At 46.5% G+C, this 27,563-nt stretch overlaps 1 protein-coding gene across 2 annotated transcripts in view; it reads right to left on the minus strand.

Moving 5' to 3' along the window:
• Positions 1 to 27,563, minus strand: part of MYO5B (myosin VB) — a 291,416-nt gene that overhangs the window by 148,859 nt on the left and 114,994 nt on the right. For both annotated transcript variants that reach the window (XM_084781005.1, XM_084781004.1), the window contains exons 3-4: positions 20,976 to 21,147; positions 17,917 to 18,061 (exon numbers count right to left, since the gene is read on the minus strand). In XM_084781005.1, the coding sequence (XP_084637131.1) occupies positions 17,917 to 18,061; positions 20,976 to 21,147 (317 nt within the window). The remainder of the gene's footprint in view (positions 1 to 17,916; positions 18,062 to 20,975; positions 21,148 to 27,563) is intronic.

Genomic DNA, 27,563 nt, shown 5'->3' on the forward strand with positions numbered 1-27,563 from the left:
TTTTTATACAGAACACATGTGTACCTGCATGTACACACATACGTTCATGTAGGCACATGCACAGCAAGGAGTTAGCAAGAAAACAGAACTGGGTAACACAAAAATGCCAAATTCACCATAATCAAATCTATTCTATTACATTTAAAGCCTTAATTTACCCGCCACTGCTGAGAGCTCACTCTCAGCTAACAATCCTTCACTCTCTTTACAGACCAAAGCTCTGGTGACTTTGTTGGTAAGATCCTTGTTACTATTGCCCACTCCATTCCCAAACCCACAAGAGTATGTGACAGGGACAATTTCTACAGCTTCAAGGGCTGGTTGCCCTTGGACAAGACAGATGGCCCTTCTGGGCCAGACATCTAAATGACAGTCAGTTCCTGCAGTTTAGTTTCCTTGACTGTAAAGCCAAGTACTACGGCCTTCCCAGTTCCTTCATTAGGGGGTAACACGGTGAGGATGCGATGGAATGGGCCAGGATTTGCAGATGTTCATTTCTTAGCTGCAGCAGCAGAAGCAGAATCCCAGATTCTCTGAGCCTCCTCAGAGCATCGTCACGGACAGCCGAGTGTGTGCTGCCTTTGTTCTTCGTCTCACTCTAGCCCAGTGAAACAGCCTTTACCACCGCTCTCTGAGCAGCCCAGCAGGAGACCTTCCCTGGCACAAAGACCTGGGAACTGCCATAGAGGAAAGGGAATTCACCATCCTCACACATCCATGGAAATGAACACATCTGAACCATGAGAGGACATGTATAATTGATGACGTGCTATGTGCCTGGGCCCATAGTCGAGGGTAAGGCGAGGAAAAAGTGGGGTGGTGCTGTGCTCTTCCATGTTGGATGGACATGCTACCAAGAATAGAGTTGTTGACTTGAGCTTCCTCCTCTTTGGCTTTTTTTTTTTTTTTGCTCTAAATGCTGACAAACATGTTCTCAAGGGTGGGGGTGGGCAAGGGCTCAGCTGCTTCTACTGTCTGCAAAGTCTTTACCTTTTAGCTAAGGAACACCCTGGGCTTTGCAATGAAGCATGGGCAAACTACAACTAAACAAAGCAGGGTGTTTGCATTCCATTACAGAGACCATCAAGGGTCCAAGGGTTCAGAAAACGGAGCACCCATGAGGACCAAGGCTGCAGTTCCTGAATTGAGAGTCCTTAACTGCCCAAATGTCAACAGCCTGAGGCATGATCTTGATGTGGAGTTAATCGTTTACACAGGAGGGGAAATCCAGGGGCAGGCATCTACTGTGCATAGAGCCAGACTTGGGATGCTTGCCTCTTCCTAGAAAGGAGGTTTGGCAAAGAAAAAAAATGTAAATATTTATTGACCTTGTGCTCTGAGACACAGAAAGAACTCTTCTGAAAAAGCAAACTTTCTTTTGTCAAAATTAAGGAACAGCTCTCCATTAGTAGAGTGGTTATTTTAATGCAGGTGACTGGCTACTCCTTTGGAAGGGAAACTTGAAGTCCTGAGATTGTATGTTTGGGGGGTGCTGGGTAATGGAGCATGATTAAAACAATCCTCAAATAACCCAGCTTGTTTTGATTTCTTTGAAAAAGCCATTTTAGGTCCTTCTTTAATAACTCTAATTCCTGAAATCTATTTGCAGTGTAAACCATTTATAAAACTAAAAATTGTACTTGTAAGCATCTTTCAGTGGTCCTTCGGTGGATGATAAGGACTTCTATTGAATTAGACACAGCCACACCCTCTGAGGACACATGAAGGGGAGAAGCCTGGCATCCACTCCCATGGGGCTCACCAGGCTCACTCTTTCCTCATCTCTGACATGGCAAATGGCTCCTCAGATTTCCATCAGTGCTAAACACACACTGGGCTGGTAGGCAGCTCTCTCAGGGCTGTGCTTGTACACCCTGTGCTACTCTAGAACATACTAAAATTCTTGGGGACCCTGGCACAGTCCTGGTTGCCTAGAAGACCTCCAAACAAATCTTGGATGGGATTCTTTACAATTTAAAATCATTCACACCTGCTTCTCTGCCTTCACCCAACCAATCTGAACCTCACCTACTGAGGTCTCAAATGAAACTTTCCAAGGGACCCCCTTTATTACCCACTTTCCAAACTGCAAACACTCTATTTCCAGGGATGTTGATGTTTTTTGCGCTAAAACACACATGTCATGCAATTTGCTCAGGTAAGCTGTGGAACACGTTGGTGTTTCATATGCTTACAGAGTGGTAACATCTGCCTGTAGCCCCCATAACCTGATGAACATTCTGCATCTACAGAATTGTCTACTCAGGACATTTTATATAAATGAAATATAGCATATTGCCTTCTGTGGCCAACTGGTTTCAGTGGTATTTTCAAGGTTCCTTCATATTATGGTATGTCAGTACTTCCATAAACTTCTGAAAAACATAATTTTCCATGGTATACATAGGCTGCATCTTGCTAATCTGCTTTCAGCTGGTGGACATTGGCTATTTCCACTTTAGGCAATGATGAATCATGCTTTGTATAGGTGTATATTTTCATTTCCCTTGGGGTCAGTTGTACTGGCTGGTTTTATGTCAACCTGACACAAGCTATCATCATCTGAGAGGAGGGAGCCTCAGTTAAGAAAATGCTTCTATGAGATAAGGCCGTAGGCAAGCCTATATATAGGACATTTTTTAATTGAGTGAGTGTTGGGGAAAGCCCAGTCCATTGTGGGTAGGGACACCACTGAATCAGTGGTCTATGGTTCTCTAAGGAAACAGGCTGAGCAAGCCATGAGGAGCACGCCAGTAAGCAGCACCCTCCATGGCCTCTGCATCAGCTCCTGCCTCCAGGTTCCTGCCATGTTGAGTTTTTATCCTGACTTTCTTTGATGATGAACAATGATATGAAAGTGTAAGGCAAATGCTCTTTCCTCCTTAAGCTGGTTTTGGTTATGGTGCATCATCGCAGCCACAGTAACACTAAGACATTCCATGAAACAGACTACTAGGTTTTGGATCTATTCTCCTCATCAACATTTTCTTGTACTACGGTCCAGCTTTTTGGAGGCCAGTTTTAACCATTTCGTTGAAAACTGCTCTACAAGCTAATTCCACATAATGGTTTGATATGATGCCCATCTTGGGCAAACATTAAGTGCACTGGGCTCAAGGACTTCCTCAGCTCCTATGAGGCCAAAGTGAGCAGCCCTGAGGTGGGACCCTGGCCATGGGTACTTCTTTCTCTTTAAGTTTAGCAGCAACACCGGGAATGGTGTCTCTTACCTGACAACTTTATCTTGTTAGTTCATTTTTAGTTGACGGGCATAGGTTATTTTTACTTTGACAAGTACATTCAGTATGGAGTCCACATATACTCAATATGGAGTGAAGGAAATGCCCTTTCATCTCCAGTACCTCAGTTTCATTAAAAAATAATGCTTCCCCCCCCCAAACCCTCTAAGAAGCTCTGTAGCTGCCCAAGTCCGTGCTTCTATCCATCTTCTCCCTGCAGGGTCTCTTCCCCACCTGTGGCAGGGGTGAGGTAGCCATGATGGGAGCAAAGTCCACTCCCATCCCAGACCAGGGTGGGAGGGATATGGCTATGTCCTCAATGCCCCAATCCAGCTGACCAAGCCCCTCTGGCACAGGGCCTCAGAAGATCCTGCAGCGCCACACATCCCTTAAGACTCAATCCTTTCACTTGGCCCCTCGGCCACCTTAGGTGCACCAGCTTTACTAATCACTGCAGTTCAGCTGCAGATTCCCTGTTCTTTAAAGGTGTATAATTTATTTCCATCCAGCCCAGGGATTTATAGGAGACATCAGCATCGCAAGGAATGTAACATCTGCCCATTACTTATCCTGCCATGTGCTACGATGACAGCACAGCTCCTCAACTTCTGGTCCACTGTAGCAACCCGCTTACACTGGCTGCAAGTTCAGAAGCAGTTCCGATTTTACGCCCCACCAAGGAGAAGAAAAGAAACCTTTTTTGCCTTTAATAATTTTTTTATGTATTCATTTGTGCTTTAACCCGCTGAGTCCAATTAGTGCCACCCATATTTGCACAGGTGCAGGATCAGGCAGATCTCCATGACCAGTCTCCTAGAGCTAAGTGACCCTAGGTCCTTCACCAGCCATCAACCGTCAACAGCTCCTCAGGTAGGCGTGGACCTTCAGAGGCACTCAACCTAAACTACTTTTAAACTACTTTTAACTCTGATAGAACAGTGTTTTTACTGACAAGGAACAGCAGTAATTTTCTTGTAAACATCAAGCAAATAAAGTGTTTAGGAAACTATGATGCTTCTGTAGACTGGGTTACCTTTGACCTCTGCTCCTGCTCCCCATAGCTACAGAGGAAGCCCCCATCTTCTCCCCGAGGGGCACCCCAGTCGCTCCATCACTCCACTCAGCACCTACACTACCGGCTTCCGCTCCTCTGCCTGAGCTCTCCATCTTGCTGGCTCATTCCCATCAGCACTTCAGAAACTACAATTATTTATCTTAAGGCAGCCAGCGGAGGACAGTCTTGCAAGTAGAGACAGACAGAGGAGGTGCAGGCCTGCTCAGGGACTGCAGCTGCGGTTCAGGGACTGCGGCTGCGGCCCAGGGGAAGGCCGGCGGGGGACCTGAATCACATTTCAGAGGTGAGACTTAAATGGCATTTTCCATCTTCAAGAATATGCATATTTTAATAGCTTTTGACTCGGAGCTGACAGCAAAGGTAACACTTTAAACAAAGTGACAGGCCAGGGAGATGGATATTTCCAGCCGGAGAATCTCTGGGCAGTCAGCTCACTAATATAACACAGTTGCTTGTCTGTCCTGACAATTTCAAAATTCCAAGCCTGCCAGTCAGATACAGGGTGGACAGGGAAATGCGCAGACAGAGGAAAGCAAAGACCACATCCATCTAAACCCCAGCACTGGCCCTGCATGCACAGGCCACAGACGGGGACAAGCAGGTGCACCATGGGGGAGAAGTGTCCCCTGCACGGTGACCCTGTTTGAGCAGCCATCAGTAGCAACAAGGCTGCAACACGCTTGACTGCCCTGCAGACTGGCCGCGCTGCAGCTGAGAAAACTCCCCACTGAAGGAACGAATTAGACAGTGAGCCTGGGGCACACTTTGGAGATGACAACTAGACACTCATATCCACCCCAGAGTCCAGGCACGAGCCACAGATACACACAGAACTAGTGGAGGAACAATGCGAGCCCGAAGTGGGAAGAGGAGTCGGATTCCAGACCCAGGCCTCTACCCCAGCGCCTCAGCACTCCACAGGTTAGCCTTAACAGAATAGCTACAGGGCAAGGGAAGAATAAGAGGTCAAAAACTAAAATGCAGAACCAATATGAGAGTTACAACGAAAGCTAATAATTACGCTATGGGCTGCATACTGCCTGATGGGCTCGACCCGACCCGTAGACACACAGCCCTACCCTACCCTACTACAATGGGCTCCATACCCCTGACCAATGCCCATGCAGGGACATGGTGCTTTGTTCCAACTCTGTGTCAGGCAAAAAGGGGGACACCCCCATAAATGCAGGTTTCAAAATGCTCCTGAGGCAGAGGGCTCAGTAGAGAGTCATTCACTAGGTTGGAAATTTACACGTGGGTTCCTCCTCCTCCTCTCTCAGAGCTCCAGATGTTGACTGTCCTCAGGGCTGTACCTGAATGGTAGCTTCCTCGTTCCCAACACTCTCCCCGCTACACACCATCAATTACCAAGGTTGGATACAGTGGTGGTTTGAACAGGTATGGCTCCCATAGACTTATAAGTTTGAATGCTTGCCGATAGGGAGTGACACTATTAAGAGGTTATTGGAGGAAGTGCGTCACTGTGAGGGTGGGCTGTGAGGTCTCCTATGCTCATGCTATGCCCTGTGTGGCACACAGCCTCCTCCTGCTGCCTGTAGATCAAGATGTAGAGCTCTCAGCTCCTTCCCCAGCACCGTGTCTACAAGGATGCTGCCATGCTTCCCACCATGATGATAGTGGACTAAAGCTCAGAAACTGTAAGCCAGACCCAATTAAATGTTTTCCTTGATAAGAGTTGCTGTGGTCATGGTCTCTCTTCACAGCAATAGAGATCTAACTCCAATCCAGGTACAACCCATAGGCCAAGAGCTCCCTGAATTGCACTCTATGTTCAGCTTTGGATTTCAGGAGTAGGAGATCTGGAATATGATGACTCCCAAATAAATCCCTTATTTTTTCTTCTTTCCTCAAGAGCTTCCTCTTCCTCCTTCTTCCTACTTCCCTGGTCTCAGCGGACAGAATTTATAACTGACCAGTTTCCAAAATCAGGAACACAGGCCTGTACCCAATTGGTTAACAGCGTAAGAGCTGGAAGCATGACTTCCAGGTTCATAGGATCTCTGTCAACTGGCCACGTGCCTTAGAGGTGCGTAATTTCTCCATGGTCCTATGGCCAACTCTATAAAGCTGTGGCCGTGTCCTAATGTTGATTAAATAGCACTCATCCATCACTTAGGATAGCAGGGACGTTCCCTCTCATTATCATGCATACCAACAATGTGGGGAAATATTTTTGAAGCATATTAATATGCTTTTCTCTCCCACATTTCTTTTATATGACATTCTCCTTTTTCAACTCATGACATTAATCTGTCTCAGAAGATTACGATTTTTATAGTAGGAAGACAAAGATGAATGAAGAGTGCCACAGAGTTCAGTCTTTGATGACCAAAATAAAACATTTTGGTCCCGGGCATGACTGTCTTGAAATTCTGCCAGCTGCTGTGGAGATGGGATGTTTTGATGTCTATTAATTTCTACTTAGCTACTGTGAGCCAAGTCTGCAAATTCAATAAACATCATGGCCACAGAGAGTTCAGAATGTGGCATGATATGGGTCCCACTGGCTGAGGGGAGCCAGAAAGGGGGCAGGAACAAAGGAACCAATTCTCCCTGTTAGAGCCTTTACCACCAACCTCTCAGATTTAGAACAGGTTGGGGGGGGGGGTGCTACAGAACAGCCTTACAAAGGCAAATCTTGAGGGAAGGGCTGGATTCAGCTTTGGGGCCCTCTGGTTTGTGTGAGACAGCAGAACAAGGCTATGGAAGGCAGTGCACAGTGAACCCATGGGATGGGCTAGGAGATGCCAGGGGTAGAAATGGTCTCTGTCAAAGAGACAATGTTAAACAGGGTGTTCCTCCTCAAGAGCAAGAGATTGCTCTAGTCCTATGACTCTGCTAAGACAGCACCTCTGATCTGTCCTACCAAAAAAAAAAAACATTCTGTTTCAGCGATTGACCACTAGGGTGCTAAAGAACGCCATCATTAATTCTAAGCACATCACCTCATCAGATCAACTCTCCAGCAGAAATAGGGTCAAAAAGAACACAAAGCCTGGATTATAGCAAAGATAGGGCTACTTAGCTATGCTACAAGGCGCCTATGAGCACGGCGGGCCCACAGCATACTCTACAGCACTGCGGTGCCAACCAGCACCACGTGCGACCGGAGTCTACAGACACAAGTGCATTTGGGTCAGCTTATGAGCAAACACCCTAAGTATCTAGTAATGCAACTCCCAAATGTTCAGGAGAATGGAGCAGAGCCACACTTCTCCACTCTAGTCAGAGTAAGTCTGGAAGTCTAGGTCAAGTATGAAAGCAACGGAGGACGGGATAGTTGGAAAAGGCTGGACCGTACACCCAATAAAGCCTGTCAGAAGGGTAAACTATCACACGGCAGATGGCAGTGGGACCAGCAAGAGTTAAAACTAAATGGTCTTTCCCAGATGTGTTGGCTCAGTTTATTAACAATTAAACTTTATTATACAACCCAACTAGTATATACAAGAAGGAAAAAAAAGTTAAAGGGACAGAAGATTAAAACCTCCTGGAATCCGTTCGGCAGGACGGGTCCTTAGGTGTCTCAGTCCCACGAGCTGGTCCGGTCCTTTCCTCTCTCTCCGCGTCTTCTTCTTCCTCTCTACCTCTTCCCAGTCATATGCAAAGGGAGGTCCCTTCTCCCTTCGAGGGTCAATTAGGAAAACAATAGCCACGGTGGGGTTCCTAGGTAGGCTTCCTGAATTCCAAGCCCAGGAAGGCTCCAAACTGTCTCTCACAAGGTATTCATGGTGTGCCCCAAGGGTAAAGCCCGTCAAGACTGCTTCCACCTGCGACAAAGCTTAATCTATCCTACACAGATGCTTTATAAAGAGGCAGATGCTTGGGCAGGAGCGAGTAGCAAGGAGCCAGATGCCTGTCACCTCCGAGTACTTCTGAAGAGTGGAGCAACAGAGTCCAGAGAGAGCTGCAAGTTACCGCCATGCTGGATAACACACACCAAAGAATGAAGGTGCTGAAGAAGAAACCTTTTGTCCCAGATGGTGTGACTTCAAGAGCCTTCTCTGTCAGGAAGAGACACACTCCTCACATCCTGTGACCCGCACCAACACTCCCTCTCCCTCTCCCCCTCCCTCCCTCCCTCCCTCCCTCCCTCCCTCCCTCCCTCTCTCTCTCTCTCTCTCTCTCTCTCTCTCTCTCTCTCTCTCTCTCTCTTCAGGATAAAATATAAGAGCCTCTAATAAATGTTAAGAAAGTAAAATGAACTATACTGCGAAAATGACAACCCCATACAAACGTGAAGAAAAATCTCTGCCGAGGACTGCTGAGCTAGAGTTTGTACGTGTCGGGTGATGATGATGGATCAATATGGGCAGTGACAAATGGAACGGTGCTCCGGGAGCCCAATGACCAAAGCAGAGTGGGCATTGATCCTGAATGCCCCAACTGAAGAGCACTCCCTGACACCTAGGACAGCTAAACACAAGGAGAGCTGCTTAGTTCACACTACATCGGCAGGCCTCCAGCGATCCCTCGGGAACACTAGCTGGTCTCAGCCAGGAAAGACCAGAAATCAGAAAAGTGAGTGACTGGGCGCTCAGGTTTCCTCCTTCTCCCTCTTTGCTACTGGGCTCAAGGCATAATCTAAAAAGAACTCCCATTATTCTGTGTATTCTTGGTGTTTGCTCTCGAAAGAAGGTTAATTCCCTTTTTAACAAAATAAATTTTAAAAAAAGGAACATCAATTTTAGACTAAGTCTTCGATCACGAAGCATTTTATTCTTTGGTTCTGGGAATGTGGAGATGAGCGAATTAATTTCTGTCATCTTTTGGCCTCAGGTGTTGCTCCTTGGGCTTCCTTTACCATTGATCTTTAACATGGGTGGGTGACCGGACATAAATAGCATTTGTTGTTTTAAGCTTGTCCCCGGAGGTTTTGGAGGACACACACATGGCCTGCCCATTGGCCACACTACACCACCTTTCAGTCTTCCCAACCCTCTGCCCATTCACAGAGGACTCTCACATCTCAAGTCTGGGATAGCTGGGCCAAGTGGGCAATTTCGGCACACTTCTCAACCCTGCCATGAGACAGCATCGACAGATGCCCGCGCCCAGCCTCTGCTGAGTCGCAATCTTATAATGAGGCCTGGGTTTCAGTAGTTCAGTCTTCCCAGGGGATTCTCCAGTGCAGCTACACTGAGACCAACTTCAATAGGTGGGGCAGCTGCTAAGATCAGAGGATCTTCCATTTAACTGGTTTACAAATTCCCAGACCTTTTTCTTTGCTCAAAACATGCCTTTGGATCATGACATCACAGTGAGGGGTCAAAAGCAACCCAGCAGAGCATGAAGGCTGAGGGGATGGTCAGAATCCATCACAGGGAGTCTGGGAATACTAGCGCTGAATATCATTACACACTTATACATATACAGATGATATTTCAAAGTTTAATATGTTTCCCACACATAACTAATTGGAGCATCCTCACAACTCTGATGTACTAAAGCAGTTTGAAGACCACAGCACTGACTATAACTGTAGTCCATCCTCCTGGCCACTGGTGAAGAGCCATTCTCTGGCTTCTACCATAGGCTCTGGCGTCTACCACAGGTCTCAGGCGACAGCTCGCTCAAGATACTGGCTACAGGCCAAGTGGACGAGCATGCGGTTCCTGCACTGTAAGAGATGGCTGTTCCTTGGATCAATCTTAAAGATTGCCTCACCCAAAGGGTGGTACTGCCCACACTCAGACACAGCTGCCAGGATGCCTGGGTGCTCAAAGTTCAGCTTCCCAGCTCAGTAAACTGAAATGTTTTGCTGTTTCATGTATGACAAGAAACACACTTAATCATAGTACCATGCCACCCTGCACAGATTAGAATCAGAATTGTAGAGCCAGGTCTGGAAGTATATACCTATAATGTCAGCACCAAGGAGGACTGAAGCAAATTTAAGGCCAGCCTCAGTGACATAGAGAACAGCCTGGTTTACAAAGTAAGGCTGTCTAAACAAACAAAAAACCTAGAACTGGAAAAGTTACTCGTGGTTTCCAAATAGGAGCATAGGAGAAAGTATGCAAGAACTTCACTGGGCACATAGAACTGGCCAGCCATGCATGGCTCTTCATGCATTAGACTCAAAGTAACGTAAGTTCTGGGGCTGCCAGCCAAGGGATCCTAAGAAAGTATAGCAATTGCTTCTGAATGTGAACATTCTATCATGCAGAGGCTGCTTACAAATGAAGAACTAAGCAAACTCACAAGTCTCTTGAAGTTCCTGAAACTTACAAGATTCACAAGGTCCCTTCCCTAAGGGTGATAATTACTGGAGAGAGGAGACTCTCAGGAGGAGACTCTCAGAAGTGTAAGATTTTCAGACAACCCCAGGGATGCATCTTTTGTGAGCTGTCACCCATGCTGGGGGGGCTGCTGTTTGAAGAGTCATCCATGTTCCTGTAAGCAACCTTTCACCTACATTCCTACAGGTGCCTAAAGAAACTCATTGTTTCACTGAGGTAGGCTTAGGTGGAATAATTTCTTTGGTCTACTATTGGTGCCTTATCTGGGATGAATAGATGTTTGTTCAAATCTCCCACAGGATAAGGCATGTAACACCAATTCAATTTTGCATTCTTCTCCCAGTACCTGTGTTATCATGGCATACATCATACATTACTATCAGTAGCATGACCACCATTCCTCCTATTCAGTGAATGCCCTGGGCTTGGTCACGCTAAGTACTAGTACTTATCAACCTGTTTAATTCTAAGTAGCATAAGCTAAACATTATATTGACAAAGATGCACCAGCAACTACAGTGAGGTGAACCTGCAGGGCTCGGTTATTACCCTGTCATCCTGGACCCCTGCAACACACACACACACACACACACACACACACACACACACACACACACACTGCTGTAGTCTGAAAAACCAGTTGTTATTCCTGTCCTTGGGACCAGGGATTTAGCCACCTTGCTCCATACATCTTTTTTTTTTTTTCCTACTGCACTCAGGCATGTCAGCACACACACTTCGCAGCTGTTCTGTCTTCTGGGATATAAAGGTGAAAATATGTAGTTGAGAAGGAAAGAGTGGTTAACACTGCATGAAAGGCATGGCCGTGATATAAATAGAAATGCCATTCCATTCTGTAAGACTTCAGATTCTATTAGCTGCTTTCACTGAAAAACATTTCTGACACCTTGAAAAAAAAGAAATCTTACTTACATGTCACCACCACTATTCGTTTCGGGGGGGGGGGGGTGACAAACTTGACTTTGACACTAGAAAAGGCTATATAATGAGACTAAATGGGATAAAGTCAGGAGCTCAAGAGCCCACCTCTGTGTAGCCCAACCCAACACTGGGCTCAGTCACTTCACACATTTTAACCCTTAGTGCCTTGCTGGAGCTCGAGAAGGAACACACACACACACACACACACACACACATACTCACACACACTCACACACTCTTGTGGTGCTCAGCAGGGTAGCTGAAGCACAAGGCAGAGGCAGGATGCTGACTGGGGTCTGTGCTACTTACTGCACCTGCTCAGGACAACCCAGAGCACACCTGAGCATGCGAACGAATGCACAGGCTTTGGAGGGACTTTGGATTGTTTTAAGTTCCTGACTCACGTCTTGTTCTAGCAGATTAAACGAATGGCGTTTGGAAGCAGACTAGAAATCAACTGGCTGTCCCCTCTACTTAGTGGGGACTCATTAAGAGTAACACACTCTTGTGTGCACATGTGGTGTTGGAGACCGAATCCAGAGCCTTGCGTACACTAGGTGCGTGTTCTTACTGGGTGAGATCTCAAGCCCTTATTCTCAATTGATAAAGAGCCTAAAAGAGATTTACCAAACCTGCACACGTACGAAGCTAAGAAGGTCACATTTGTATGTAAATGTAAAAAAGAGACACTCAAGGAATCGTAGAAATTTCAGGCATGGAATATACCAGAGAATCTTGATTAGCACATAAAACAAACAAACAAACAAACAAACAATGGCACAAGTTCGGGGAACAAGGGCAACAAATCATAAGGTGCTTAGAATTTACAGTCACAGAAAGTGTCCATGATGGATTTTATCTCAAGAAACTTTTTGGAGAAAAGGAAGTGTTATCATGAACATGGTGGTAGTTACGCAAGTTGCATAAATGAATCAGAATATGCCAAGCTAGATGCCCAATATATATAGTTGTATTTAATATGGACATTACAGCCAGTCAATAAAGACTGAAGCTGTGACCCCTCCAGCCCTTGAGCGTGAGCATGGTTGAGAGGGGGCACAAGTTTACATATTACAAACTCACTGGAAAACAAGGCAAAGTGATGGCCTAGAGTGAACATGTTGTGTCTCCTTTCCCAGAGATCCGGTGCAGGAAGTAACTTCCTCCCATGTAGAAAACCTAGTGCACAGATGATGAAAAGGGATGCATTGGAGAGATGGGATGGTCACATGACACCCAGAGGTCCTTGCTGGACAAGCCACCTGGCATTCTAATGCCATGCAGTCATGCTGGAGGCACTTTTCTAATGTGCTATAATGCTCAGATAAAATAGAGACCATCCGTGAAGTATCTTGTAAGCATTTCCTTGTGATTTGGGATTTAACAACACAAAGGAGACACTGCAAATGTGTCACTGCTGAAGAATATCTGCATCCTCTTGGGGGGAATCAGCGCACAGCATAACACCCAGGACATGGATTTAAAATCATACACAATGTCAAAAAAAAACTAAAGAGCTGCTCTGGGTCTACTATCTGGAGGTCCTCTGGCACCAAGCCTTAGTACAGCCAAGAGTATCGCTTGCAAAGATAGAAAGGCAAATAAAACTCCATGCAACGATCAGTGCCAACCAAGTCAGGGTTGTGTGTTACTACGGAATCCAGCCAATCTGTGCTGCCCGCTTACTACGCTCCCGGTATCTCCTCCCGCATACTCAGCAGCTGTCCGTGATGCGACCTGTCACCTTTAACATGTAAGCCACAGAGACTATGAGAGCCATCAACAACTGTCTCAGAGGCAAGAACAGCGCTCTCAAAAAACAAAACAAAACACAGCACTCTCCTTAAAAGAAGGCAACTTTGAAGCTCAGGAGGAAGAGAGAGGGGAGTGCCCTTCAACACTCGGTCCCTCGGGAGGGACAAGGTCACTAGGATGGGAGCCTAGATCCTCATGCACACAAGTGCCTCAAAGCAAAACTAAACCTATCCCTGTCCGGGTCCATTGATGACGCTCTCACACTAAGAGAAGATGAAGGCTCCACCAGAAAGCACTTTATACCCCAGACTTCCTAGAACTACAACAAAGAAGCTAATAAAGATTTAAATAAATAAATAAATAAATAAATAAATAAATAAATAAATAAATAGAGCACTTTATACCCCGGGCTTCCAGGCACCACAACAAAGAAGCTAATAAAGATTAAACTAAATAAGATAAACAAATAAAGTAAGCAACATACTGTTCAATATAAAAGTTGATCTCAAAGCAAGCTGTGAATTTGGCTTACAGATAATTGTGTCAGTTTTTTTCCCCTCAAACCATCTCAAGTTCTCCCAAATCTGTGGCTAACAGAGATACTGCCACATCCCTAGTCTAGCGTCATGCACACAAGAGTACGCTACTTCAGTGACCACAAACTTGTCAGGTCTGTCATTTCTAGCTTGAGTGCACAGCTTTTTTCCTCCTCTCCCATTGGGCCTTCATTGTGCAGAGAGGAGCCAAGGTACAAACTCTCCATGGTCAGTGACAACAGAGGAGTCTCCCATCACCACCGATGGCGTCATCCTGGTTCGTGCCTGAGGGAGGCTATCCTTTGCTTCCTACTGGGGGGCGCTTTCTCCCATGGACACTCCTCTGGAAGGCTTTCCCATTCTCTCCCAACTCTCTGCACTGCGGGGAGCCAAGCTAAGCAAGATGTTTCCTCTCAGGAGCCTGATGAAGGCCTTGAACTAGAACACAGGCTTTCCCCTTCCTAGCTCTGTCTCCAGGAAGGCAAGGCTCCTGCTGGGCACTGCCCGGGCTCTGCCTCTGCCCGGAGGCATGCCAGAGGTGCACACGGCTTCACTCCGCGCCCCCGAGTTCCAGGCACTGGCCATTCCATCTCTCATTAGTCACGCCTTGGCAGCACTGAGCGGACAGATGGGGAGTGCTGGGTGCTCAATTACCTTGGCTACCTGAGCAAACAGACTGGCTTTGCAGTGTTCCTATTCAATTTCAGGAAAGCAACTCAAAAAAAACATAAACAGATTTTTTAAAAAGAATTAGACCCTGCTAGCTCAGAAACATGACCACTCCCCCCCCCCCACGAGGCTGGGAAATGCACCTAACTAAACTCAAGGCAGAATCTGAGGTACTTCTACACCTCTGAGGAAAATGTCTTCTTCAAGACCCCCTCAGTGTGGCCTTGGAGGCCACAGTCCGCTCTGTTTCGGCAAGCTCATGGGAGCAGCCAGCCTCAGGAAGTGGCATGCGTCCTGACTCATGCATGACACTCTGAGAAAATCCATTTGGCTTGGATTCAGACTCCATCTATCTGATTTAAAGACCCTGGAGCGGTGTCCTGAGTCCTAACCAGCGTCGCAGGGGTATTGAATCACGTGTGACACTGTGATAAACAAATACATCAACGTGTTAATTATTTTTGTACGTTCCTAAGCAGCAATCCCATGTCTCAGGGGGTCAGTGTGTGGCACAGGAAACACTGGACCACAGTCTCACTGTTCATTCTCTGCTGTCTGCATAGGTAGGTGAGTAACTCATGACAAACCCAGTTAGTTCTACAACAAATGAGTCTGCTCACGAGAGAGCATTCTTATCCTGGAGAATGGCACCACAGCAGAGAAGGAAAAGGCCGTTATGTAACAAGACCCCCCCCCCCAGAGAAGCTGTTCTTCTGAGCAGCACATACGTCGCATCGTGTTCCTATCCAACAGCTAAAGCACCCCTGCCGCTCCAGGCCAGCACTTCACAGACAGTGCTTCACGGAACATTGGTCCCCTGAGAGAGTCTATGAAAACAGTTTTGTGCCTAAATATGATTTGTAAACCCAGCAAAATGTAGCCCACGTGTGGAGACTCGGAACGTATCCACAAAGGCTGAGAGAAGCTCTGCTGTGGAGGTGTGCACCATACCCCACGCGCATCTGACCGCCTCTGCACCTCTTTAACAGTAACAGCACACCTGGCTTATTCCAGCGACCAAAGCTCTCCACAGCCCCGCTTGCCTGGGCTCACCCGTGTAACTCACACCTCCCTATGGACCACCATGGAGCTCAAAGCTGCCTGTGAAGTGTGCCCTGACTGAGCATTTGTTCAGTGTGGCTCTAATACAACAGACTCCTTGAAGTTGTTTCATACTACGCACTCAACCTGCTGTCCTATTGGACTCTGTTCGTCCTTCTCAAACTGCTTGGCCTGTTTAAGATTAATCTGCCTTCAAGAGAACACTGTAACCAACATTGCTTGCCTTGGATTGCTCATGCAGTCAGCTTTTACAAATCTAACTGAATGCCTAACTTTAATCTTAAATTATGTACGCTTCCAAGGCCTTAGCCAAGTTTTTGTTTTGTTTTGTTGGTGTGTGTGTGTGTGTGTGTGTGTGTGTGTGTGTGTACGCACATGCATATGTGTATATCAGAGAGACAGAGAGACAAAGAGAGAGAAAGAGGAATGGGGGAGGGGCATTATGGTAAGCATCTTCTAAAAGCAGCCAACAGGTTAAAGCAAAACAAACACCCCACACGTGTTGTAAATACATGTTTGTATGCTGGCTCTGTATGCAGTTTAGTGTGCTATTCTGGTTCAATCTGGGTCAGTAAAGCAGCCCCCATTAAAAGATTCTTTTATATTTCTGTAAAGAATTCCTTATTCCTTTCCCATATCATGTTTTCTGTGCTGTTCAATAAACACAGAGCAAATCCCTTTGTTAAGGACAGGACAAGTGTATACAGAGAGACAGGACAGACACAAGCACCAGGGAGTGACAGAGCAGACACGTGGAACAGAGATTACAGAGATTACGAATAGGCCAGTAACCACAAACTACAGTCAGAAGAACGAGAGGGAAGAGGAGAGTTAAAATCAGGACTTGTTCTCAGTCAAACTAACCCAAGAAGAACTTACTCCTTAATGCAACAACAATATAACACCTTTGATTGATCTGCAGCAACTTCTGGAATTCCTAAGTGAGATTGGGAGCCCAGTCAGTGACATCCATAGAAGAACAAGGAGAGAGGTCTGTGTCTCTCTGCACCTGCTGTTGGAACGCTGTTTGTTAGACAGTCCAGCAGCACGGAACTCCAACCTTCTGTCCCACAACCATAAAGAATAATCTATCAGAAGAGGTCAGACCTTCAGCATCCTCAAACAAAGCAAGTGCATCCTCCTCAAGCATAGGACCCTGGCCAGGCCACTCTAAAGAATCGCACAGTGACCCACACAGGGCTGTGGGCTGGCTACCACACCACACCTACCATTTCCCCATACCAACTGTCAAGAGGTCAAGCCCTAGAAGGTGAATTTGGAGCACAGCGAAGGTGGCAGTCACACGTTTTGGACACACAGTTACAGTTTGTTGTTCATTAAATGTGGTAGCTCTTTGATCACTTAGAATGAATGGTTATAGTTGCTTTCTCTAATGAAGGAGATTTCATACGCGGCTGTGTGCGATACGAATATTATAAATTAGTAAGGAACCCAATAAAAGCCCTCCCTCATGGAATATTTAATTGGGCTAAAATTTACACTCTGAAACTCACTGAAGCAAAGACCTCTTGGAGTAGGGCTCTCCTTCTACGAAATCACTCACTCCTTGAAAGTCCACCCACCCAAAAGGCTTTGCGATGTTGGGGCTCTACAGAGACATTCTAATTGCGGCAAGAAACATTTAGTCTGCAAGGATCCAGCACCATAGAACTAACTGGGAAAGGCATGTCCCCAGGCACTGATAAAACCACCATCCGCTCCTTGTGTCTGGATAGATTTAGAGCATCACAAAGCCCATTCTCTGGTGACACAGATACACACCTAGTGCTTAGAACACACACACACACACACACACACACACACACACACGCACACACACACACACACACGCACACACACACATGAGAGGGAGAGAGAGAGAGGTTGGGGGGGGGGCTGCTCAAGCACTCAAACAGAACTCCTCTTCCAGGCTAGAAACTGAAAAGCACTAAAGGCAGCTGCTGTCAGTACATTAAAGACTCGTTGCAGTCAGTTCTGATTTCCACCTGCAATGCCTGCTGCCTCAAGAAGCTGTCAAGGAGTCCTTGTTTCTTCAGGACTCTCCGGTGAGAGGATGTGGGTAGGGCCGCACTCAATGAACGGTGATGCCGCGAAGTGGTTCTACAGTAGCAGCAAGGAGGGGACAGAAAGCCAAGAAGCGGTCAGGGAGAGAGAAATTCAGGGTGTTGTTCCACTGCTCAAAACCTGAAATAAATCTAAGCAAGCTCTCTTCTCCAGGTACACCTGGGGGGTTTCTTTCCAGAGGCTTCTTGAGTCCCAGTGCCAGCACGCTGTGAGCAACGGCAACCAAGCGACGCAGACACTCCCCTCTCTGCCCCTTTCTCAGGGAGTTCCCGAGCTGAGCCGCTGCTCACCTGGCCATCTGCTTGTAGGCTTCTTCTGCCACAGCAAAGATGTGGGGGTCCATGTCACCCATGTTTTGGCCACTGTAGGCATAGATGACATCTTGTCCATAGATGGGCAGCTGCTCGTAGGGGTTGATGGCGACAAGCACAATACCTGTGGACAGACGAGACGTCAGCCTGAAGCACCAGCCCCGGGTACTACAGCTGCAGAGCACGAGGGGGAGGAGGGGGAGGGAGGAGGGGGAGGAGAGGGATGATGGAGAGAAGGGGGAGGAGGGGGTCTAATCGTTCTACTACATAAAGAATTATCTCTAGGCTTCCACGCTAGGCTCCTGTCGTGAAAAGAATGACGAGAACACAGTCCAGGCCTCAGGCTCCCCAACAGGACCAGAGACACACCAACACTCAGAAGAACTCCTCGGCTGAGTTCATCAAATAGATGCAAAGTGTTAGGAGGGTTAACTTAAAACTCCACCTAAGGATTAAAATCCAAAAGAGACATTTCCCCCATTTGTACATGAGCTGTTAACACAAAGATATAAACTTGAGGACAGCACAGTTTTCCTACCTTAAAGTCTGATAGTGACCGCATCAGTGACTGTGCACACTGGGCGCTTTGATCTCTGTGTGCCTCTCTAGCCTCTACTATACAGTGGGGATAACACACACAGGGGCCTGGGATATCCTCAAGAAAGCACAGCCACTGGAGCCAAGGAACCCCAGAGTACGCACGGAAGCCTCTGTTCTATCAGCCCACACCCACGTCTCTGCAGCTGTATCGCCCAACATCTGCACTGCAGCAGATCCAGACATGCTGACCGAGCAAGGAGGAAAGCCTGTTAGGTTTTAAATATCTTTTATGAATAGGGGAGGCAAGTTGGTAGCAGAATGTACAAAGGGAAAAAAAAAGCAAATTCCATTTTCAGGACACGACAGCAATTGTCTTTTTTTTCTCCCCCCGCCCCCCACCGTCGTGAGATTGCATTCGAGATATCCAAAGACCCATGCACTAAGGCAGTGAAAAGAGATGACTTCTAGTCATCTAGAGGGGGAGGGACCCTGCCGAGATCAGAAGTCTCCATGCTGTGTTCCTTCCTGGTGGTCCAGCGGGAAGAGAGACACACATACCCTTTTCAACATGAGTTTGAAAAACAAGTCAGAACCGTGAGAAACCCCACTAAAGACAGTCACTGGGAGAGCACGCCAAGCAGGCTTCAACTGAATTCACACAACGTTCAGTTGACACTTTAATCTCATGTTCTGAGGTCACCTATTTTCTCACACTGGGCCCCTCCAGAGGAAAGAGGGGTGCTTCCATGATTCCTGCAGTTTCTGGGTGGCATTGGGCTCTTCTGGGAGCTGATGGGGTACCAGATCAGCTGAGGGACCTCTGATCTGAACAGACACTAAGGTGACTCCAGGGGGCATTCCTTGAGATCGGAAAGCTGATGGTCATTTAGCTCCTTCTCCTAAAACACCTTCTTATTGGAAAGAGGTTTTCTGAAGTTTCTGATAATCACTATTTCTTCTAAATCAATTGTCACTACTAGTTTGAGGTGAAGGAGCTTTTGAAAACCATTCCTTCTTGGATCTAAGACCTAGCAAAGCAGCTTAGCCAAGTCTGCCTACTAAGTGGCCAACCCCCAAGGCCAAGTGGAATATAAAAGTGGACAAGCCCCTGGGCCTGAGCCCTCACCATAGTCACAGTGAGGCCAAGATCTTCAAGACAACACCGTAGACATCCCACCCACACCACAGTCTGTTCCCCATCAAGCCCTCATTGTTTATTGTTTTCCACAGACAGCTTCTGGAACAGAGACAGATAGACAGACAGACAGACAGACAGACAGACAGAGACAGAAAGGCAGAGAGAGAGAGAGAGAGAGAGTCAGAGACAGACAGAGAGGGAGAGATTAAAATTTGGGCTATGCACACAGAAATTTCAAAAAAATTAATTTCAGGACTGTCTGTTTTAAGCATTTGTTATTGATTTTGCACATTACTTGAAAACTCTTCCAGCATCACATTTTTACTTAGGCAGTGAGAACACCAGCAAGGCAAGCAGCCCTTTCAAGCAGAAGGGGCAAGCCAAGTTCACGTGGTAGGCATGTTTCAGAGTTGGGATGCCATGACCAGCCTACTCCTCTACCAACTCCAAGCAAGAGCCTAAACCACTTTCCCCAGTAGCTGTGCCCACCTTCCTTAGCAGCTGTGCCCATCCTCCCCAGCAGCTGTGCCCATCCTCCCCAGCAGCTGTGCCCATCCTCCCCAGCAGCTGTACCCATCTGCCCCAGCAGCTGTGCCCATCTTCCCCAGCAGCTGTGCCCATCCTCCCCAGCAGCTGTGCCCATCCTCCCCAGCAGCTGTGCTCACCTTCCCCAGCAGCTGTGCCCATCCTCCCCAGCAGCTGTGCCCATCCTCCCCAGCAGCTGTGCCCATCCTCCCCAGCAGCTGTGCCCATCCTCCCCAGCAGCTGTGCCCATCCTCCCCAGCAGCTGTGCCCATCCTCCCCAGCAGCTGTGCCCATCCTCCCCAGCAGCTGTGCCCATCCTCCCCAGCAGCTGTGCCCATCCTCCCCAGCAGCTGTGCCCATCCTCCCCAGCAGCTGTGCCCATCCTCCCCAGCAGCTGTGCCCATCCTCCCCAGCAGCTGTGCCCATCCTCCCCAGCAGCTGTGCCCATCCTCCCCAGCAGCTGTGCCCATCTTCCCCAGCGGTGCAGCTGCTATTACCACCACTGGCTATAAACCTCAGTGGGTCTCTTATGAAAAGTTCATATGCACAAGGGCAGAACCATGATTCGTTTTTCATTCTGAGATAAGGTTTCTCTATGTAGTCCAAGCTGTTCCCAAACTCACAGAGATCCGCCTGCCTCTGCCTCCCTGAATGCTGGGATTAAAAGCGTGCACCACCATGTCCAGCTAAACCATTATTCTTAATGTTTCAGTTTTGTAAGTGCAGGCTAATGATGAGCATCACGCACACATACACACACACACACACACACACACACACACGTACGTACACATGCATGCACTCACACACATACTCTACAGGTGCCCACACTTACCACAATAAGTGTAGATGTGGTTGGATTCCAGGAAACGGACCTTTAAGTTATGCAAAACTGCGGGCTCGTGTAGATGGCTGAGGGCAGTGAGGTCATTTTCTCCTACTAAGATGTCTGGATTCCGCAAGAACGGCACCTGGTTATTTTGGACATCGACTGGGTATTCCCGGATCTAGTGAGAAGCAAGCAATAGACACAAAAGAGCACAGTTATGAAGCATTTTGGTGCCCTATCTTTTTGGCTGGGACCACTATCCTAGCAAAGTCCTACGACGTAAAGACAAGTAATATTCTAAAGGCAAGATGAACGCAATACATATTTTTCCCATATGTTGGCATAAGGTTACTGTGTAATTCAAATGTTGATTTCTGCACACACACCCACACCCATATCTGGTTGGAATCCTTCTTCTGAGACTCTCCTGCCTCAATGTTGTGTAAACACTGATATGCCAATAAAGCAGCTTACAGCCAATTCCTGAGCAGCCAGCCAGGGGAGGAGGAGTTAGAAGAGGAAAGGGGGGTGAGCCACAGGCAGAGGTCCAAGAGATATCAGGAGAGGAAATGGATCAGGGAAGCTAAAAGTGTAAGTATCTCTGGGATGTACCTTGGGAGGAAACCAGAGTAGCTTAGAGGGTTAAGAATAGAGTGATGACTGCTCAGTTACTGTGTTATGAAGCTTATTATTAAAGATAATAGAGTCTCAGTCATTTGTGTGATAGCCTGGTTAAGACAGAACTTGAGAAACAAACACATTTTTATAAAAATAACACGGACACCCATAAGACACCATGCTACGTGAAACTTTGATTATATGATCCCAGCAAATCGAACACAAAAGACTGATACAAGAACAGAGGAAGCACAACCAGATTTAAGGGCAGTCGGCTGCTTAATAAAGGTAACTCTGGGCTTTACATCCCAGTTAACATGGGAGGGCTTTTTCTCTCCAACTAGAGGCCCTTCCTAGCCTGGCCTCATCTACTGCGGGTGTCTCTGTCCTTGCTCTGTCTCTTTTTTTTCCTTTCTTTATATAAAAAATTTCTGATACAATATATTGTGATCGTATTTCCCCTCCCCCAATTCCCACCGGAACCTTCCCACCTCCCTACCTATCCAACTTTATCATGCCCTCTCTTTCTTTCTAATTCTCAACAAACAAACAACAAACAATAACAACCACCAAAACACTAAAAACAAATGACCAAAAACCTATTAAGATAAAAAATGCTCAAGGATACAAAAGTACACACACACACACACACACACACACACACACACACACACACACACAAAACCCTATGCAATCCATTTTGTGTTGTCCAACTACTAAAAAGCATGGGTGTGGCTGATAAGCAAACTGAGTTTCCCTTAACCAGATGGTTTCAATTGCAAGTAGCTCCTCAGGGGTGGACCCTGTGTCCACGCCCCCTCTTGGTGCCTGGACTTACGCAGGCACTCCCTTACTAACTCCTTCTAGCTCTCTTCATGCTACTGGTGCCCTGTCCCTCGTAAACAGCCTCAAGCCCAACCACTCACATCCACACACACCACTTGCTCTACAGCCTACCTACAAGTTCTTCCAGGACAACAACATCTCTTTGGCCTCAAGTTCAATGGGAATCTGAGGCGGGTCTGCGTAATTAGTGTGTTGGACTGTTTATCTGAAGGTCAGATCTCAGAGGAAGGACGTCAGGCTTGCGGTCTTGCACGGCTCAGCATTTGAATTGAGTGCTCAAAAATAATTATTTGGGCAAACACATGGAATTGCATATGTAAGTTATGAAAGGCAGTTTAGAGGTGGAAGTTTTGGACATTTAAACTACAGGAACGAGGGTACTGCTGCCTGTTTGATGAAGTGTTAAGTTCCTTACCAGTTGGTAAGGACCAGCTGAGAAGCTTTGAAAGTTTTCTGAGCACAATTTTGTTTCGGGAACTCTAAAGCACAGCCTAAAAATTGGAAAAAAATTCAAACACTTTGATACAGATGACTTGTGGATTACATCAAGACTTACTAACCTAACGCAGAGCGTCGTCATCCATCAAGCCTCGCCAACATGCCTGCCGAAAGGCAAGCCAAACAAGGATGACACCAACAGACGTGCCGAAGAGGATGGGAAAAGACCAACGGACCTCAGTGCAGCAGCTAAGGAACGCTGAGAGAGGAAGAAACAGTCTGTCCCAGGAAAGAGTGCACCAGCTGGTCATCACCCACAAGTAACATTCATGGACCGAAGAGGATATATTTAGGAATATGTGTGTGTGTGTGTGTGTGCATTTACATATATGCACTCAATAACAATGAAAAGAGAGGCTGTAAATTTGAAAGAGAGCAAGAAGAGGTATATGAGAGGGTTTGGAGGGAGGAAAGGAAAAGAGAGAATGAAGCAATTACATTAATTTAATTTAATGGCAAAATGTGATTAAAACCAGGAATGTGAAAGAAAAGAAATTTAAATATACGTATGTATGTTCACATACATGTATACAGACATTAAACTTTCCATCTAAATTCCTGCTTGTTTGAATGTGTTCAGTGTGTGCACATGCTTTGGAGTCTTTCTTTCCTCATCCTCTTTTTTTTTTTTTTAAGATATCGCTCCATGGAGCCCAGGCTGCCTTCTAATGCACTGTGTGCACGCGGGTGGCCTGTACTCCTCACCACCCTCCTGCTTCAACCTTCCAGGCGTTAGCATTACAGGTGTCCATTGCCATGTCCAGCTCATCAGTCTCAAGAAAATACACCAGAGCTCCACCTTCAGCAGGATCTGTGTGACCAAGTGTAAGGTATGGTGAAAAGCCACTAATTAAAAAAATATGGCTATTCGAACTAAAATTAGCTATAAATGAATATAAAAAAAGAACCGAAAGACAAGCATATACAGGGATTTGTATATTACACTAAAATTGCAATTAAATAAATGGGTAAAAAAAAGTATTTCATTTAACATTGGTAAATAAATTAGAAATATGTTTAGGGTTAAAAAAAAAAACTAAGCCACAGTTCTACTCTTGATTTAACACAAATTATAAGTGGTGCCAAGAGAAAAATAAAGCCGCCCCCCCCCCCCCCCCCGCAAAAAAAGGAAAGATGAGCAAACGTTTTAAGTTTTTAGGGATAAGACCTTTAGAAGGACACAAAAGCCAGAAACAGGTAGCAAGTGCACATAAGCTTAACTGTAAATAATGTAAAAACAGTCACAAAGCACACCCTTCACAAAGTCAAACTGAATAGGGAACAGGTTTCTATATCATATGACAAAAATCAAGAAGAGACCACTTCAACAGAAAAGTGGGTTCAAGAAACAAATATAAAATAAGCAACAAATAAGATGACACATAAGAACTACTAACCAGTTACATAAGACTTCAGGGTCAGCCCGTTTGGGTGCAGTGTGGGCAGTGCGTCTGTGATCTCAACACTCTTCAGAAGACAGAGACAGCATGATTCCAAGTTCAAAGTTTTTCTTCCAAGGTCTTTGCCTCAGAGAAAGCAAGCCCATAGCATTGGCAGTCCCCCATCACATAAACTAGGACCTGCAGGCACTGCCAAGACCCTCATGGGAGTGAGGGCAGCCCACTACCCGTGGGGAGGCCGCTGCCATCTCTCTACAGAACAGCAGGCAACACGCGCTGAGAACCCTGCTTTAATATGCTCGCCCTCGCCCCAAGGCCCAACAAGATAACCCCACCAGCGAGCTAAGACACAGACGCAGGACGGTGACACGGGTTAGGATGGAAAGTAGCAGGGATCAATCTGGATGGCTGGCAAGATGGCTGTCAGAGCACCCCAGGGCACTGTTTTAAAAAGTGTTAAAGAATGAATTCTTTCATACTACACAACTCTGTCTAGAATGACGTCTCCAAAATGCATCATTATCCCTGTTAGTGTGACTTTTGTGTGTGTGACATGTTCTGTTGGATTCTTGCCCCCGTCCAAACTCCTCTGGAAACAGAGTCTTTACATGCCCTAGCTGTCCTCAAACTCACAGATCCACCTGATTCTGCCTCTTAGTGCTGGGAGTAAAGGCATGCACCCTGATGCCTGGCCTGTTGAGAATGCACCTCCCCCCCCCCCCCCACATTTATCAATGTCCCTTTTCTGTCCTTGAAACCTACATAGCAAGCTTCCTCCATATAGTAAACTACTCCACATGCAGATGCTACAAATATTACAGAAGGTGGGAACAAAGAGAACGGGCAGTGCTAAAGGCTCATTTCAGCTCATTAAATTCTGGAGTTGGTAGCTATACGTTTCCAGAACAACAGATCCCAAATCTTCAGCTTCTGAAGAGGAGCGGCTTATTTGAGCTACAGAGTTTGGAGATTTTAAGTCATGATCAATAGACTCTATTCTTTTTTAGCCTAAAGGAAGGCAGGAACTTGTGGCAGAGAACAAATGTGGAACAGAGCCGTCCATCAAGGGCACTAACTTCCTTTTTTTTTTTTTGACATAAGCTTTTTTTATTATTATTAATTCATGCATATTACATCTCAATTGTTATCCCATCCCTTGTATCCTCCTATTCCTCCCTCCCTCCCGCTTACTCCATACTCCCCTACCCTATAACTGTGACTGGGGGGGACCTCCTCCCCCTGTATATGCTCATAGGATCAAGTCTCTTCTTGGTAGTCTGCTATCCTTCCCCTGAGTGCCACCAGGTCTCACCATCAAGGGGACGTGGTCAAATATGGGGCACCCGAGTTCATATGAAAGTCAGTCCCCAACTCTCCACTCTCCACTCTCCACTCAATTGTGGAGACTGTCCTGTCCATTGGTTAGATCTGGTTTGGGGTTTGAAGTTTATGGCACGTATTGTCCTTGGCTTGGTGCCATACTTTGAGTAGAACTCATGGGCCCAAATCTGCCCATCATAATGTTCTTCTTGTAGGTTTCTAGGACCCTCTGGATCTTTCTATTTCCCCATCCTCCCATACTTCTCTCACCGAGAGTCCCAATAGGATGTCCTCCCCTCTGATTCACTTTCCTGATAAGTGGAGACTTTCATGGGACATGCCCCTTGGGTTAGTATCCAGATATAAGTGAGTATATACCATTTGAGTCTTTTTGCTTCTGGGTTAACTCACTCATTATGATCATTTCTAGTTCAATCCATTTGTCCAAAAATTTCAGAATTCCTTGTTTTTGATAGCTGAGTAGTATTCCATAGTGTAAATGTACCACAGTTTCTTTATCCATTCTTCTACTGAGGGACATTTAGGTTGTTTCCATGCTCTGGCTATTATGAATAAGGCCACTATGAACATGGTTGAACATATGTCCTTGTGTGCTGGAGCATCTTCTGGGTATATTCCAAGGAGTAGAATAGTTGGGTCTTGAGAAAGCTTTATTCCCAGTCTTCTGAGATCACGCCAGATAGATTTCCAAAATGGTTGTACTAGTTTGCATTCACACCAGCAATGAAGGAGTGTTCCTCTTTCTCCATCCTCGCCAGATCACTTGAATTTTTGATCTTAGCCATTCTGATGGGTGTAAGATGGAATCTCAGAGTCATTTTGATTTGCATTTCTCTGATGACTAAAGACATTGAGCATTTCTTTAAGTGATTCTCAACTAACTTCCTTCTTAACAAGCCTTCCTAAAGTTCGAGAAGCTTCCTAACAGTAGTGGTCAGGCCTTAGTGGCACGTTGGCCTTTGTCATCCGCTTAGTTAGTGGTTTCCTGTGTGGCTCTGCCAGACCTCCCTCCTGGAGCCCTCATCCTGTCCTGTCCTTTGATTTTCAAACTGGAAAGCCTTCCCTCAGCCCAATGCCTCCCCATCCCAGGATGATGAGTCTTCTCTCAGAAAATCTTGCCAGATGATCACATGTGACATTCTGGGGTGGGGGGGGAAATATCCACAGATAAGTTAGTGGTATTGGTCACAGAAAATTGATAAGGAGTGAAATGCCTAGCACAGCAGAAGGAAGGTAGGAATTGCAAAGTCAGCACCACAGATTCTTCAGCTTGCGGTGTCTTAAGAATAGATTTTTCTCCCGCCCCCCTCCCCCCGTTGACAATGGGAACTTGAATTTAATACTGCTACCAGATACCAACTCTCACAGCTAATCCTGGCCTCGGAGGGATTCACTAAATATTTGTAAGCCTACAACACAACATATGAAGAAAAGTTTGCCATACAGAACAAGCCTCTTCGGTGTACTCCTACAGAGGCAAGGCCACAGCGGGCCTACAGCAAAGACACCGCTTCCTTGCGCTGGCAGTGGGGTAGAGGTTGAACAGGGCTACAAACAGATTTATTCTTTGCATAGTTATTTAAATATTCAAGATGATAAAAGTGCTACACAGATTTAAATTACTCCCAGTACAGGGCATATGCAGGGTTACAGCCGCAGGGCTACATGCTTTCACCCCACACACTTGGTTAGGCTGAGATGCACCACAGTGCAGGGAGAGCCTGTCACCCTCTGCCAGTGTCATTTCTCCACTGCACCCACTCACAGACGCACACCCAGAAGTGCTCACTATGGCTTCTAGGCACTTCACGCAAACTTAGTTGGAAAGCAGCACAAGAAAAGTTCAGAAACAGGAAGTCCTCTGCCAGTAGAGGGCAGGAGTGGAGCAGTT

This window comes from Acomys minous (genome assembly GCF_964271855.1).
Source record: "Acomys minous genome assembly, chromosome: 4".
NCBI lineage: Eukaryota > Metazoa > Chordata > Mammalia > Rodentia > Muridae > Acomys > Acomys minous.